We start from the raw sequence: 16,448 nt of genomic DNA on the forward strand, positions 1-16,448 counted from the left end.
GAGGCCACCATCACCCTGATACCAAAACCAGACAAAGATGTCACAAAGAAAGAAACCTACAGGCCAATATCACTGGTGAACATACATGCAAAAATCCTCAACAAAATACTAGCAAACAGAGTACAACAGCACATTAAAAGGATCATTCACCTTGATCAAGTGGAGTTTATCCCAGGAATGCAAGGATATTTCAGTATATGCAAATCAATCAATGTGATAAACCATATTAACAAATTGAAGGAGTAAAACCATATGATCATCTCAATAGATGCAGAGAAAGCTTTTGACAAAATTCAACACCCATTTATCATAAAAGCCATCCAGAAAGTAGGCATAGAGAGAACTTACCCCAACATAGTAAAGGCCATCTATGACAAACCCACAGCCAACATCATCCTGAATGGTGACAAACAGAAAACTTTTCCACTAAGATAAGGAACAAGACAAGGTTGCCCACTCTCACCACAATTATTCAAAATAATTTTGGAAATTTTATCCACAGCAATCAGAAAAGAAAAAGAAATGAAAGGAATCCAAATCAGAGAAGAAGTAAAGCTGTCACTGTTTGCATATGACATGATACTATACATAGAGAATCCTAAAGATGCTATGAGAAAACTACTAGAGCTAATCAATAAATTTGGTAAAGTAGCAGGATACAAAGTTAATGCACAGAAATCTCTTGCATTCCTATACACTAATGATGAAAAATCTGAAAGTGAAATTAAGAAAACACTCCAATTTACCATAGCAACAAAAAGAATAAAATATCTAGGAATATACCTACAGAAGTAGACAAAAGACCTGTATGCAGAAAACTATAAGACACCTATGAAAGAAATTAAAGATGATACAGATGAGAGATATACCATGTTCTTGGATTGGAAGAATCAACATTGTGAAAATGACTCTACTACCCAAAGCAATCTACAGATTCAATGCAATCCCTATCAAACTACCACTGGCATTTTTCACACAACTAGAGCAAAAAATTTCACAATTTGTATGGAAACACAAAAGACTCCGAATAGCCAAAGCAATCTTGAGAAAGAAAAACGGAGCTGGAGTAATCATGCTCCCTGACTTCAGACTCTACTACAAAGCTAAAGTAATCAAGACAGTATGGTACTGGCACAAAAACAGAAATATAGATCAATGGAAGAGGATACAAAGCTCAGAGATAAAGCCACGCACCTATGGTCACCTTATCTTCGATAAAGGAGGCAAGAACATACAGTGGAGAAAAGACAGCCTCTTCAATAAGTGGTGCTGGGAAAACTGGACAGCTACATGTAAAAGAATGAAATTAGAACACTCCCTAACACCATACACAAAAATAAACTTAAAATGGATTAAAACGTAAGTGTAAGGACAGACACTTTCAAACTGTTAGAGGAAAACATAGGCAGAACACTCTGACATAAATCACAGCAAGATCCTTTTTGACCCACCTCTAGAGAAATGGAAATAGAAAGAAAAATAAACAAATGGGACCTAATGAAACTTAAAAGTTTTTGCACAGCAAAGGAAACCATAAGCAAGATGAAATGACAACCCTCAGAATGGGAGAAAATATTTGCAAATGAAGCAACTGACAAAGGATTAATCTCCAAAATTTACAAGCAGCTCATGCAGCTCAATATGAAAAAAACAAACAACCCAATCCAAAAATGGGCAGAAGACCTAAATAGACATTTCTCCAAAGAAGATATACAGATTGTCAACAAACACATGAAAGAATCCTCAACATCATTAATCATTAGAGAAATGCAAATCAAAACTACAATGAGATATCATGTCACACCAGTTAGAATGGCCATAATCAAAAATCTACCAACAATAGGGCTTTCCAGGTGGCACAGTGGTTGGGAGTCCACCTGCCAATGCAGGGGACAGGGGTTCGTGCCCCGGTCTGGGAAGATCCCACATGCCGCAGAGCCAGCTCTATTTACAATAGCCAGGACATGGAAGCAACCTAAGTGTCCATCAACGATGAATGGATAAAGAAGATGTGGCACATATATATAATGGAATATTACTCAGCCATAAAAAGAAATGAAATTGAGTTATTTGTAGTGAGGTGGATGGACCTAGCGTCTGTCATACAGTATGAAGTACGTCAGAAAGAGAAAAACAAATACCGTATGCTAACACATATATAAGGAATCTAAAAAAATAAAGGTCATGAAGAACCTAGGGGCAAGATGGGAATAAAGACACAGCCTACTAAAGAATGGACTCTAGGATACAGGGAGGGGGAAGGGTAAGCTGGGACAAAGTGAGAGAGTGGCATGGACATATATACACTACCAAATGTAAAATAGATAGCTAGTGGGAAGCAGCCGCATAGCACAGGGAGATCAGCTCGGTGCTTTGAGCCCACCTAGAGGGGTGGGTTAGGGAGGGTGGGAGGGAGACGCAAGAGGGAAGAGATATGGAGACATATGTATACGTATAAGTGATTCACTTTGTTATAAAGCAGAAACTAACACACCATTGTAAAGCAATTATACTCCAATAAAGAGGTTTATAAAAAAAAAAAAAAAGGTGAGCGTCTGAATCACATCTACCACAGGACAAGATTGGATATTCAGAGTTGAGAGGATCAAAGGTAGCTGACCCTCCTGGCTTGCCATATCCCATAACCTTGACGTTGAAAATACAGTACAATTAAGGGAGCTAACTATTGAGGAAGAAACACCAATTGAAATGGCCCATTCCATGAAGGGATTACTCTGCCCATCCAGGTGACAGCAATAGCATCTGTAAAAAAAAAAAAAGAGAAGCCACTAATTATGTAACTGACAAAATGTTGATACTGTATAGTATTTTTAATTAATTAATTTAGCAAACATTAAATTGTAATTGTAACAAAGACAAAGGAATAGTAGTAGTACACTGAAACTGCTCTTTATCTAAATGAGGATGTTCCCTTCTATCCCTAATTTTTTTCCAAAATTTTCTAAGAATCATGAATGAGTGTTCCATTTTGTCAAATGCTTTTTATGAATCTTAATATTATAATGTGATCTTTGTCAGTTACCATATTAGTAAAACATTAATTGATTTTGGGATGTTAAACCAACCAATGGTAAACCTCACTTGTTCATGGTGTATAATCCTTTTTTATATGTTGCTGGATTCAATTTACCAATGTTTTTAAGAATTGTTGCATTGTAGTTCATAGAACAATACATGTTGTATATAGAATTTGCATGTAATTTTCTTTCTTTGTGAAAAGAATTATTCTGGCTTGGTATCATAGAAATACTGGTTCCATAAAATAAATTGGGAAGTTTTCCCTCTTCTGTTTTCTGAAAGAGTTTGTTTAGGAGTGGCATTATTTCTTTCTTAAATGTTTGATACAATTCATCAGAGAAGCAACTGGGGCCTGGGATTTGATTTGTGGGAAGATTTTAAATTATTAATTCAATTTGTTTTATTAATATAAATCTATTCAGATATTCTCTGTATTTTGGAGGCAGTTTTGTTAATTCGAGATTTAAAAATGTATCTTAGTGGCACAAAGCCACTCTCTTTTTCCATGGTCTCTCCCCTTCTCTCCTTCAACCTCAGGTGTCTTGAGGCGAAAGATGATTAGGGGTGTGACTGAGGTCTCCCTGCCCTGGGGCTATACCCATCCAAATATACTGGGAAACTTTATGAAGGCTTTTAGATATGGGTTCCCAAGTACCAACAAACCAAGGAATGTGGAGTGAGGGCTAGATTCAGCTAAGGGGATCTGGATAGAATTTACAGTGCAGAAGTGAAGCCCTCTACCCACAGAAGTTCCTTTGTGAATAAAGCACTTGGGCAAATTCAAAGTACTGTATTTTCATGGCTTCCACTGTTGAATATATGTTTGGTATTGATATTTTAGATGCTTGTACTGTAAATGATCAGAAAGTCCAGAGGCAATTCTCCTGTTCAGGTAGAGATGCATGTGGAGAGTATTAGACATGCACGTTCCTTCCAAACCCTCTCCTTCTTCCTCCTTGTGTGGTTCAACAAAACAACATAGAATCTCAGTAGGAGAAAGATCACAGACCTGATTGAAAACTTAAAGGCATCGGGGGGGTGGTAAAAGATGCAATATCTCAATATAACTATGCCCAGTGACAAAAGCCACTGGGAGCTGGAGCTTTACAGTGGATTATTACCAAATGCTCAATTGTTGCTCCTATAGCCCCATTTGTGGTTATTCCAGACATTGTGACTGTAATGGAAAATAATCACTGAATAGATTGAAGCCGGTTAGTATTCTGTCTCAAACATTACCAACATTTCTTTTCTATCTCACTTGCTCAACATACTTTCAGAGTATTCCCCTAGGAATTCCTAAACTCCCCTGATATTTGCCACCAGTTGGTGTTCAGAATTTTGCAAGATATCCAGTTTATACTGTATTGTCTGCCGTCCGATATCCACAGTTTATACTGTATTGTTCATGTCCAGTTGGTGGGCAAGTCAAAAGCCTCAGTCTAAACAGACCTGAGATGGTATTGTTACACTTCTACCAACAGGCTGATGAATCCCAACAATATTTATGGTACTACTTGCCAAGTAAGGTTTCTGGGGAACATGTAGGTAAGTTCACAACACTCAGTCTCTCTGGTAGTCTAGAAAAAAATGGTCTCTGGTCCCCTACTACTAAAAGGAAACCCAGCACCTTATGGACTTTGTGTGTTGTAGATTGTATGTGTCTCACTTGGGCACTCTGCTTGGTTTTCTGTATCAGCTAATTCAGAGATCAGTATCTTTTATTTATTTATTTATTTATTATTATTTCTTTTTTTGTGGTACGCGGGCCTCTCACTGTTGTGGTCTCTCCCGTTGCGGAGCACAGGCTCCGGACGCGCAGGCCCAGCGGCCATGGCTCACGGGCCCAGCTGCTCCGCGGCATGTGGGATCTTCCCGGGCCGGGGCACGAACCCGTGTCCCCTGCATCGGCAGGCGGACTCTCAACCACTGCGCCACCAGGGAAGCCCCGGATCAGTATCTTTTGAGTGGAGGAACAAATCAACAGGCGGTATTTTTTGTTTGTTTGTTTTTCGTTTTTTTTGCGGTACGGGGGCCTCTCACTGCTGTGGCCTCTCCCATTGCGGAGCACAAGCTCCAGACATGCAGGCTCAGCGGCCATGGCTCATGGGCCCAGCCGCTCCGCGGCATGTGGGATCTTCCCAGACTGGGGCACAAACCCGCGTCCCCTGCATCGGCAGGCGGACTCTCAACCACTGCGCCACCAGGGAAGCCCAACAGGCGGTATTGAAAGCTGTCCAGCAAGCTATGGCACACTTTCTACCTTGCGGGATCCGCAACCATAATTACTCCGTTGACCTGGAAGTCTCTGTGATTGATAATTTTTTTCTATTGCATTTCCTGGCAAAGAGAGGCACCTTATAGCTGGAGGTGGCCCTTGAGGTTTTTGACTTGTTTCCTCCTTGACACAACTACCAGGTAAACTCCTTTGGAAAAAAATATTAGCTTGCTACTGGGATATTGTAAAACTGAACACCTGACTCATGGAGGCCTTGTGACTTTCCAGCCTAATATTCTCATTTTGGGATGAATCAAATTGTATTCAATTATTAAAAAGGTATGAAGAGCCCAACAAATCTCTCTTATCAAATGGAAATGGCATATTCAAGAACATAGCTAGCCTGGCCCAGTGGCATTTTGGTTTTGCATGAAAAAGTATAAGCTACGTCCCAGTTTTCTGACTGAAGTGGAGTTGCTGGTTCAATGGGGTCCTCTATTCACAAGGGTTCCTGTAAATGTCTGGGCATGGTCCACTGATAGGTTAGCTAAGCTGAAACCTTATGGTGCCCACTAGGCTGCTACAGCTGTTAGCCTTTGCACCAGCTATGCAGAATGGAAAATAGACAAGGATATTCTACTCAGTGATGGATGACCAATCATCAGGTTATTCAAACAGCAGCCATTCTTTCTTTCTGTAGTTTATTGTCCCAGAGAAGTGTGTCTTTAATCTGTCAGTCTGTAGTTTTCCAAGTGACAGACCAAGCACCCAGGCCATTGACAATAGTTCAAGTCATTAGAAATATAGCAAGTTTCATCAAGGGGGTAATTGGCATGGGCTATGAGAATAGCCTTAAGTTCTGTCCACTGAGCCCCTTCTCTGATGAGAATAATTGGAATAAAGCTGTTGAATGATACTGCACTTTCCAGATTGCCATGATTGATGTCTGAATCCATCATCTTTCTAGACATGGCAATACATTTACCATCATACATTGGACATAAGAAAAAGGACTCCATATTTTTGCTAGAGGCTAACACCAAATGTCACACTGTGACTTCTGCCAAGATTTGACCATTTGTTCACAGTGAGGGAGGCCACTTGCACAACATATTGTCCCTTCTCACTCCTGGCAAATTGACTACATTGTACATTGACCCTCTCTTGGGAGTGACAACTCATAGCTGTTGGCACTTTTTCAGGTTACAGTGTTGCCGTTCCAATTTGATCAGCCCACTCTGGCCACACCACTGTGGCCCTTTAAACTAATCTGTGTTATGTGTTTGGCCATTCAAAAATCTGACAGTTGTGTACAACACAATCACATCAATGTGCTGAAGGCAAATATATTAAATGTATCTTTCATATATGGCATTTGAATACATCTGATATCATTTAGTGTTTGGATGGCTTCCTCAAATATCAACACAGAAATATTTCTGACTCTTCCTCCCTCACATTCTTCTGGTCCATGCACCTTGGTCAGGTAGTTTGGTCGCTGAATATAACCATCCCTAGAGAATGATCATCTACTCTTGGCTGCTTCCTGGGTGATGATCAGGGAGAATAGGATAGGAAGTTATATAGACCTATTTTGAAAACTCAGGAGGCTTTCCTGATCACTGCTGAATTTTATGCTTCTTCTTTTCCTCACACAGCAACCCTAATCTCACTTGGTTGGTATAACCTCTGGACAGCAGCTGACCATAAGGAAGCCAAGAGGATTCAAAATTAATTTTGGTTCATGCACCTGGATCCTCTTGTTGGATTGACATGGTCATAGATTACAGGATAATGACTGCTTGGTTGAGTACCTGCTTTGCTAAGTTCTCTTACAGTGGCAATTGTGGGAGCCCAGGAGGGAACATTTAGACTCTGAAAAATATGGGGATGGAAGGACAATAATGATCTTTTGTCTTTTAGAGCCATTCCTGGAACCTACCTTCTGAAGAAAGACTTATAAAAGATATTATAAAAGATTTGGATTCCCTAAGTTCAGGGATCTTCTACTGTCATGTGCAAGTATCACCTGGCCTTCTTTGCTTTGTCTTGTGGGAACTGAGGTTTGGGAACCAGCATAAAAATGACATTCTAGCTACTGCTATTGTTACGAAAAATAAATTGTCTTTGTCTCCATTTCCAGCCTCCCTGAAACTGTGCCAGACTAACTTGTAAGCTTTCAATCAGGGTTAAATTCTTCATAGTTGTTGAGAGTCTTGTGATTTCTTACTTGACCCATGGGTTATTTAGAAGTGTGTTGTTTAATTTCCAAATATGTGGGATTTCCCAAATTACATTAGGTTGTTGGTTTCTATTTTGTTTCTGCTGCTGTTGAAGGAAATATTTTGTATGATAGAAATCTTCTCAAATTTTTTGAGACTTGTTTTATATCCTAGAATTAGGTCTATCCTAGACAATGTCCCATAAGTGCTTGAAATAAATGTATATTCTGTTTCTGTTTGGTGGTGTGATCTATAAATGTCAATTAGATCAGTTTGATTGATAGTGCTGCTCAGATCTTCTATATCCTTAATTACTTTCTATCTAGTTATTGAGTGTGTCTCATTTAGACAGCATATAGTTGGATTGATGATTTTAACCAGTGTGACAGTCTCTGCCTTTTTATTGCAGTGTTTAACCTATTCTCATTTAATATTATTGATATTGTTGTATTTACATCTGTCATTTTGCTATTTGTTTTTTATGTCTTATGCCTTTTTGTTCTTCTATTCTTCCTTTACTGCCTCCTTTAGTGTCAAACAGATATTCTTTTTTTTTTTTCTGCACCTTATGGCTTGCGGGATATTAGTTCCCCAACCAGGGATCAAACTTAGACCCTGGCAGTGAATGTGCTGAGTCCTAACCATTCCAGCCAGGGAATTCCCTAAACAGATATTCTTTTTTAAAAATTAATTAATTTATTTTTGGCTGCATTGGGTCTTCATTGCTGCGCATGGTCTTTCTCTAGTTGCAGTGAGTGGCGGTTACTCTTCACTGCGGTGTGCGGGCTTCTCATTGTTGTAGCTTCTCTTGTTGTGGAGCACAGGCTCTAGGCATGCAGCCTTCAGTAGTTGTGGCACACGGGCTCAGTAGTTGGGGCTTGTGGGCTCTAGAGCACACACTCAGTAGTTGTGGTGCATGGGCTTAGTTGTTCCACGGCATGTGGGATCTTCCCGGACCAGGGCTTGAACCCATGTCCCCTGCATTAACAGGCGGATTCTTAATGACTGCACCACCAGGGAAGTCCCTAAACAGATATTCTTAATGTGACATTTTAATTACTCTGTTAATTTGTTGAGTTATTTTCTTAGTGGTTGGTCTGGTAATTACAACATGCACCTTTAAATTCATCAAAATCAATTTCAAGGTGCTTCCCTGGTGGCACAGTGGTTGAGAATCTGCCTGCTAATGCAGGGGACATGGGTTCGAGCCCTGGTCTGGAAGGATCCCACATGCCGCGGAGGAACTAGGCCCGTGAGCCACAACTACTGAGCCTGAGCGTCTGGAGCCTGTGCTCTGCAACAAGAGAGGCCGCGATAGTGAGAGGCCCGCACACCGCAATGAAGAGTGGCCCCTGCTTGCTGCAACTAGAGAAAGCCCTCGCAGAGAAACGCGGCATGTGGGATCTTCCCGGACCAGGGCTTGAACCCATGTCCCCTGCATTAACAGGCGGATTCTTAATGACTGCACCACCAGGGAAGTCCCTAAACAGATATTCTTAATGTGACATTTTAATTACTCTGTTAATTTGTTGAGTTATTTTCTTAGTGGTTGGTCTGGTAATTACAACATGCACCTTTAAATTCATCAAAATCAATTTCAAGGTGCTTCCCTGGTGGCACAGTGGTTGAGAATCTGCCTGCTAATGCAGGGGACATGGGTTCGAGCCCTGGTCTGGAAGGATCCCACATGCCGCGGAGGAACTAGGCCCGTGAGCCACAACTACTGAGCCTGAGCGTCTGGAGCCTGTGCTCTGCAACAAGAGAGGCCGCGATAGTGAGAGGCCCGCACACCGCAATGAAGAGTGGCCCCTGCTTGCTGCAACTAGAGAAAGCCCTCGCAGAGAAACGAAGACCCAACACAGCAAAAATCAATAAATAAATTAATAAACTCCTACCCCCAACATCTTCTAAAAAAGAAAACCCATCAATTTCAAGTTAATTTCAATAAAATATGGCAACTTTGCTCCACTATAACTCATTTCCTTCCGTTTTCTTTGTGTTATTATTGTCATATATATTACATCTATACATTTTATAAACCCTACACTTAAGTTTCAGAGTTATTGCTTAAAATAATCTTAGGTTTTTTTTTAAAATTCAAAGAAAAGGGCTTCCCTGGTGGCACAGTGGTTGAGAATCTGCCTGCCGATGCAAGGGACACGGGTTTGTGCCCTGGTCTGGGAAGATCCCACATGCCGTGGAGTGTCTGGGCCCGTGAGCCATGGCCACTGAGCCTGTGCGTCCGGAGCCTGTGCTCCACAACAGGAGAGGCCACAACAGTGAGAGGTCCGTGTACCACACAAAAAAAAAATTCAAAGAAAAATGTGTATACACACATACAGAGTCGTTTATATTTACCCATATACTTACTGTTTCTGGTTCTCTTTCTTCCTTCCTTTTCATTCAAGTTACTTTCTTCAGCCTGAAGAATTTCCTTCAGTAAGTCTGCTAGCAATGAATTCTCTCAGTTTTTGTTTCTCTGGTGATGTCTTTATTTTGCCTTCACTTATGAAGGATATTATCACTTGATATCATATTCTTGGTTGACAGGCTTTTTTTTTTTCCTTTCAGCACTTTAACTGTGTCATTCCACTGCTATTTGGCCTCCATTTAAAAAAATAAGTCAATTATTAATTGTATTATCACTTCCCTGTATACAATGAGTAGTTTTTCTCTTACTGCTTTCTCTTTTGCTTTGCTTTGGCTCTCACAGTTTGGCTTTGATAGGTATAGGTTTGATCCTCTTTGTATTTATTGTGGGGTCGTTGAGTTTCTTGGATCTATTTATTAATGTTTTTCATCAGTTTTCAGAATTTCCAAGCCATTATTTCTTCATACATTTTCCTGAGTTGTTGTTGTTTTTGTAACTTGCCTGGTAAACTCATAAATCCTGTTTTCTTCATGGTGTGAAGCTACTATGTCTTCTCATATTTTAATTCTTAATTTTAATTTTAATTTTCATGTCTGGATTCCTAGAGGTTGCTACTGTTAGTTGCATAGCTTAGTGGTCAGTTAATGATTTGAGCAGAATTTATGCTCAAACATCTCAAATCCATAAGGCTTCCATACTTTCAGTCAATCTTTGTGTGTGTTGGGAAGCACATTCAAAGTTCAGCCAGTTTTCAACTTGCTTTGGCTTTTACCTCCTGCCTGACTCTCATGGTCTTCCCCTGTAGTTCCCCAGTCAGCCAGGGATGTGTGAAGAGTTTATCTAGCTCCTCTCTGACACTCTTATTTCAAGGGCATACTTGTTGAAAATTGACTGGTTTGATAATAGCCCCAAACTGGACCGCAAACTCGGGCTAGCAAAGATATGGGCTTTATCTCTATGTGTCCTACTGAATTCACTACATTAAGAAGATAGTTCTGTGGGTTTTCACCCTCTGACTCAAACTGAGTCTACTAATGTAAACATGTCTAAAATTTTTAAATGAAAATGAATGAATGGAACTATTTTTACTATCTTTCTACTCTATAAAATTTGGGAAGTCACAGGTTTTATTTTCTAACATCAAAGGGCTAATTTCAGTGAAAAATATTACTTTCCTTTGGATGTTTAGGATCACCACAGAGTATTTTTTCCTTGTGTTTTAACCACTATAATTTACATAACTTGATTTTGTAGATTCTATAAAGTGATTTTTCTTACTCTAATTATGCTATGCAATACAAAGGGCAACAATTTTTCTCCCTATTTTACCGACATGAGAGTTGAAACCAAGAGTTATTGAATCCTTACCAAGTGAAAAAAGCTGCAATATCTGAAAGATGATTTTTGCAGTTAGGTCTTTTTATTTCAAATATATGGCTGTTTTAATTAATCTGTGATCTTTCTGAAGCAGAATATTATTGTGCAATAGGTGTTCCAGAGTACCTTCACATATATTTTCATATTTGTTATTACTACTAATGAGTGATATGACCAAATAATATACTCATCTCATTTTATTTTTTATATTAAAAGATTAATGTATAGTTGATTTGGAATATCATGTTACTTTTTGGTGTACAGCAAATGATTCAGTTTTATATATATATATATATATTTATATTAAAAGATTAATGTATAGTTGATTTGGAATATCATGTTACTTTTTGGTGTACAGCAAATGATTCAGTTATATATATATATATATATATATATATATAATCTGGAATATATATATATATATATTCCAGATTCTTTTCCATTATAGGTTATTATAAGATATTGAATACAGTTCTCTGTACTATACAGTAAATCCTTGTTGTTTATCTCTTTTATATATAGTGATGTATACCTGTTAATACCATTCTCCTAATTTATTCCTCCCCCCACTTTCCCCTTTGGTAAACATAGTTTGTTTTCTATGTCTGTGAGTCTGTTTCTGTTTTGTAAAATAAATTCATTTGTATTGATTTTTAGATCCTGCATATAACTGATATCATCTATTTGTCTTTCTCTGTCTGACTTACTTCACTCAGTATGATAATCTCTAGGTCCATCCATGTTACTGCAAAAGGCAGTATTTCATTCTATTTTATGGCTGAATAATATTCCAGTGTGTCTATCATCTATCTATCTATCTCTCTATCTATCTGTCTACCATATCTTCTTTATCCATTCATCTGTTGATGAACACTTAGGTTGCATCCATGTCTTGGCTATTGTAAAATAGTGTCATTTTAGAGTTGAGATAACTGAGGAGCCTCAAGCTTGGATGTAGTATAGGCCTTATTTTTCTTTTCATTCTTTTTCTTTTTAATGAGAGCCTATTATTGATTTTCTTTTATCTTTAGGGCCTTATGATAAATGGAAATGTAAAGTTTTAAACATATATACTTTATTAATATTTTTTTTAGATATATTAAGTTCAATTGAGAATTGAGGCTTTTTCAGTTTGTCTTTTTTTAGAGCAAAAAATCAGTTTCTTTACTATAAAGTAGTAATTCTTAAAAATTCTGAAAATTTGAATCATTTTTATGGTAAACTGAAATTATATATCTCTATATAGATATATATATATTGTGGAATGATTCATTTCTACTTCAGTAATAAGAAAAGTTAAGTACTCAAGCTCTGTATAGATTTTGGGGATATGCTTAGAGACAAAGTATGAGTTATATTTCCTGCAGCAAAATGCTATCCCAGAGCACCCATATACACCTTATTAAGTATATCCCAAGGGATTTTGATAAGTATTCTCATATTTTCTATTCTATTCTATTCCATTCTATTCTGTTCTATTCTATTCTTTCCATTGTGTTCTGCTTTTTTTCCTTTTACAGTTCTTGGTGTTTTCCATATTTTTGCTCCTAGACTTTACCCTTTACTATATGCTCAAAAGAGATTGCCTGACCTTTTGAACTTTTACCTTTAAATAAATAGATAAATAAATAACCCAGACATGAACTAATTTAGCATAATTCTCTTAAAGTATGCAAAAAATCCACTGTACATTAGAAACTCCCTTTATTCAAGAGAATGAAACAGAGTGTCTTCCCTCTGGTTCTGTGTAGCCATACCTGAGGACATGATTTCCTTCAGAGTCAGGACGGCTAGGTGGGAAATGTTAACCAATAAGTAGATCAGTGCCACATGGGTAAGTGCAGTAACCATACATTTGGGGATATTCTCACTAGGGTTTTTCAGCTCTCCTGCAAAAAAAAAGTGCCACACATAAAAAATGGCTAATTATATAATCTTTGAAAGTGGCTTCAATATAACACATAATAAGTAAAAGAAACGACTGCACACAGCAAGAGTTCATTTTTGTTGAATGCTTATTTACCAAGCTTGGGCAAATTATTGATTCTAGTAGCAACAGAAGTTTGATAAATTCTGGGTTTTAATGTTGTATCTCTGATATACTCAACATGAGCTTTTTTCGATAAGAAAATAACTCTGAAAACCTGGATTCTAGGCCAGAAGGACTGGAGCAAATCTTCCCTTACCTTACGGCCATCATTGTATTCAACAGAACTACAAGTACGTGTTAATGAAGGGCTGGAATAGCTCATCTGTTAATCTGGTCACAATATTCTAGGACTTTAGGGTAGATTCTCCTGCTCTTTTCACTCCTTGGATTAAGATTCTAGACTAGTTAAACCTTAAATTAAACTTGAGTGTATATTGCCAACACCAAAATTGACATATATGTTTACTTGGAAAATACAAAATTATTTTATTAAATCACAGTATGCAACTCACTCAAAATAATTCATATGTATTAAAAAGTAAAATGCAAAATAAGACCATAAAGATTTAGAGAAAGAAGCACAGATACATATTTATCTAATATGTATAGGGAAAGACTTTTCAAGTATGAAAACAATGAAAAATTAAAAGATGGATAGTTTGATACTTATAGGTATATAAATAACTAAATAAACATAAATAAATTCTAGTCTTTAAAACTGAAATTTTTAAAATCTTATGAACAATATAAAAAACAAACAAACTGGGAAAACCATTTACCTGTCTTACAAGGAAGAAACATAAATGGTCATGAACATTTGCAAAACTCTTCCCATCCATTAGAAATTGAAGAAAAAATGAGTTATAACACTGAAATTTGATTTTCACAACTCTAGGTGACTAAAGAATGAACAAGGTTTGATGAAGCCAAGTCTAGTCATTTTAATTCAACTAATAGATATATTTGTAAAGCCTTTCTGGAAGGCAATTTGGCAATATTTCTCAAGACGTTTCTAAATATTTGTATGCTTCACTTAGTAATTTTACTTCAAGATTTTTTCTAATAAAGCAATGAGAAACCCACAAAGATTTACATAAAAGGATGCTGATTGGAACAATAAGTATAAAATTTTAAAGTGAAAAACTAGAAACAACTCTGGGATCCAACAATGGGAAAAAGTTTGAAAAATGGTCAAATTACATGTGCTAGAATACTGTGTATTCATTTAAAAGCATTTCTATTTAATAATATTTTGAATTTTCACTATGTGCTTTAGGTAAAATAAAGTTATAAGGGTATATGTGCAGTGTGACCCCCACATGTGTGTACATACAAGATAATTCATTACAGGTAGTCTTTATTTTAATTTATATCTTCTGTATTTAAAATTTTTCTCTGATGAGGGTTGTTATAACTACAAAGTGTAGACTATTAAAATATTTCTTCAGTAAAAAAATGCAATTGTCTTGGAGTCCTTAAGCTGTGTCACTTCTATGTTTACTTGTTTTAATTTGTAAACACCTGGAAAATATTTCACTTTCCAAAGCTGGAAAGACACATTTGTAGAGAGTTTAATGCATTTTCACCCACCCACCTGATAAAAGCAAGAGAGAAGCACATTATATTAAAACAATGTAGTATTTCTTTCTTAGAATTAAGCTGATTAACCGTTGTATGTTTATAGCGTGGTGGTGTTTTTTATAATTTAAAAATAATGACTTTACCTGCTATTCGAACAATAACTCCCCAGCCATAATATGCATATAATCCTTGTAAGAAGGCTTCAGCAATCTGTGAGGCATCTGAAACTTCAGCATCAAAAACTTTCTCAAACCTGGTTAGGTTCTCTTTTCTTCCTCTCACCAATAACACGATTCCAGTTAGAGATATGAAGCAGAGTACTGTCATTTTCACAACTGTACTGACAGTTTGAAACCAAGTCACCTCCTTCACTCCTCGATCATTCAGAATTCCCAAGCACCATATAATGGCCAATGCTAAACATTTCTTTGGCATCTCAGGAAGAAAACATCCAGGATAGAAAGGCTGCATTATATACCCTGCTAGTAAAAAGTCACGTGCAGCAGTTCCTGCTAGGGTACTAGATAGATTGATCCAGAGATAGAAGACAGCAATAACAGGTCCAAGAGATCTCTTGAGGAAATAATACTGTGCTCCACTTCTAGGGAAAGTGGTCCCCAGCTCTGCGTGACTAAGGGCAGCCATCATAGACACTATGGCGCAAGCAGCCCAAATACTTAGGGAGACCCCCGCATTGAGTGAAGAGTATTTTAACACCCCTTTAGGAGCAACAAATCTTCCTGCACCCATTATGATACTGAATAAAAAATCGTTCCATGGAAATACCTTATTACCAGTTGAAGCTGAGTACTTTCTCCCATCTTCATTTTCTTAAGTCTGAAACTTAAATTTAAAAGCTAACATAAATTCAGTTTTTACTCTGTTCATACTTGTGAAAGGCTTCAGCCAATCTTTTTTTTTTTTTTTTTTTGCGGTACGCAGGCCTCTCACTGTTGGGGCCTCTCCTGTTGCGGAGCACAGGCTCCGGACGCGCAGGCTCAGCGGCCATGGCTCACGGGCCCAGCCGCTCCGCAGCACGTGGGATCTTCCCGGACCGGGGCACGAACCCGCGTTCCCTGCATCAGCTTGCAGACTCTCAACCACTGCGCCACCAGGGAAGCCACAATCTTCTTATAGTTAAGTGCTTTACTTTCCTCCTCCTCTCTTACTCAAATAGATTTTGGCACAGCCCTTAACATAATAAAAAAATTAACTTGTGAGTAAATTGAACTAAAGTGTCTGAGATAATATTAGAGTTATGTTTTACGTGTTAAGCATTTAAAAATTTATGCACAATTAAACATTCTAGACACAGCTAATTGGGAATGAGATGAAAAATTCCAAGTCAGGTTTCTTCTATGGATATGTAACCTCGTTAATTTTGATCCTTAAACAAGTAATTTTTAAAGTTTGTACCATAAGGAAGTTAAAGAATGACAAAAAAAATACAAGGTTTGAATCATATGTTTGCCACTTGTTAGCAGATCTTGGTTTGAATCACACACACATCTGCCACTTACTAGCACATCTATGTCGCTCAATGACTTTCGATTTTGTTATTTTGAAAAATGGGACTGATAATCCTTATTTTTTTCTTTAATAGAATTAAAAAAGGTAATTTATTGATGAAGCAAATACTAATACAAAACTCCTGGTAGTATACCTGACATACCTTAGGGAACCATAAATGTTAGTTTCATAATTTGGTTA

The 16,448-nt window shown here is 37.6% G+C and overlaps 1 protein-coding gene across 1 annotated transcript in view; it reads right to left on the reverse strand.

The window, feature by feature from the left end:
• LOC102975195 (solute carrier family 7 member 13-like) overlaps window positions 1–15,488 on the reverse strand; it is a 24,333-nt gene extending 8,845 nt beyond the window's left edge. Inside the window, 4 exon segments of the mRNA XM_024126966.1 lie at window positions 2,571–2,725; window positions 2,728–2,763; window positions 12,985–13,116; window positions 14,882–15,488. Coding sequence (XP_023982734.1) covers window positions 2,571–2,725; window positions 2,728–2,763; window positions 12,985–13,116; window positions 14,882–15,488 — 930 coding nt within the window.
• Between the last annotated feature and the right edge of the window lie 960 nt (window positions 15,489–16,448).

Source organism: Physeter macrocephalus, chromosome 15 (assembly GCF_002837175.3).
Source record: "Physeter macrocephalus isolate SW-GA chromosome 15, ASM283717v5, whole genome shotgun sequence".
NCBI classification, from domain to species: domain Eukaryota; kingdom Metazoa; phylum Chordata; class Mammalia; order Artiodactyla; family Physeteridae; genus Physeter; species Physeter macrocephalus.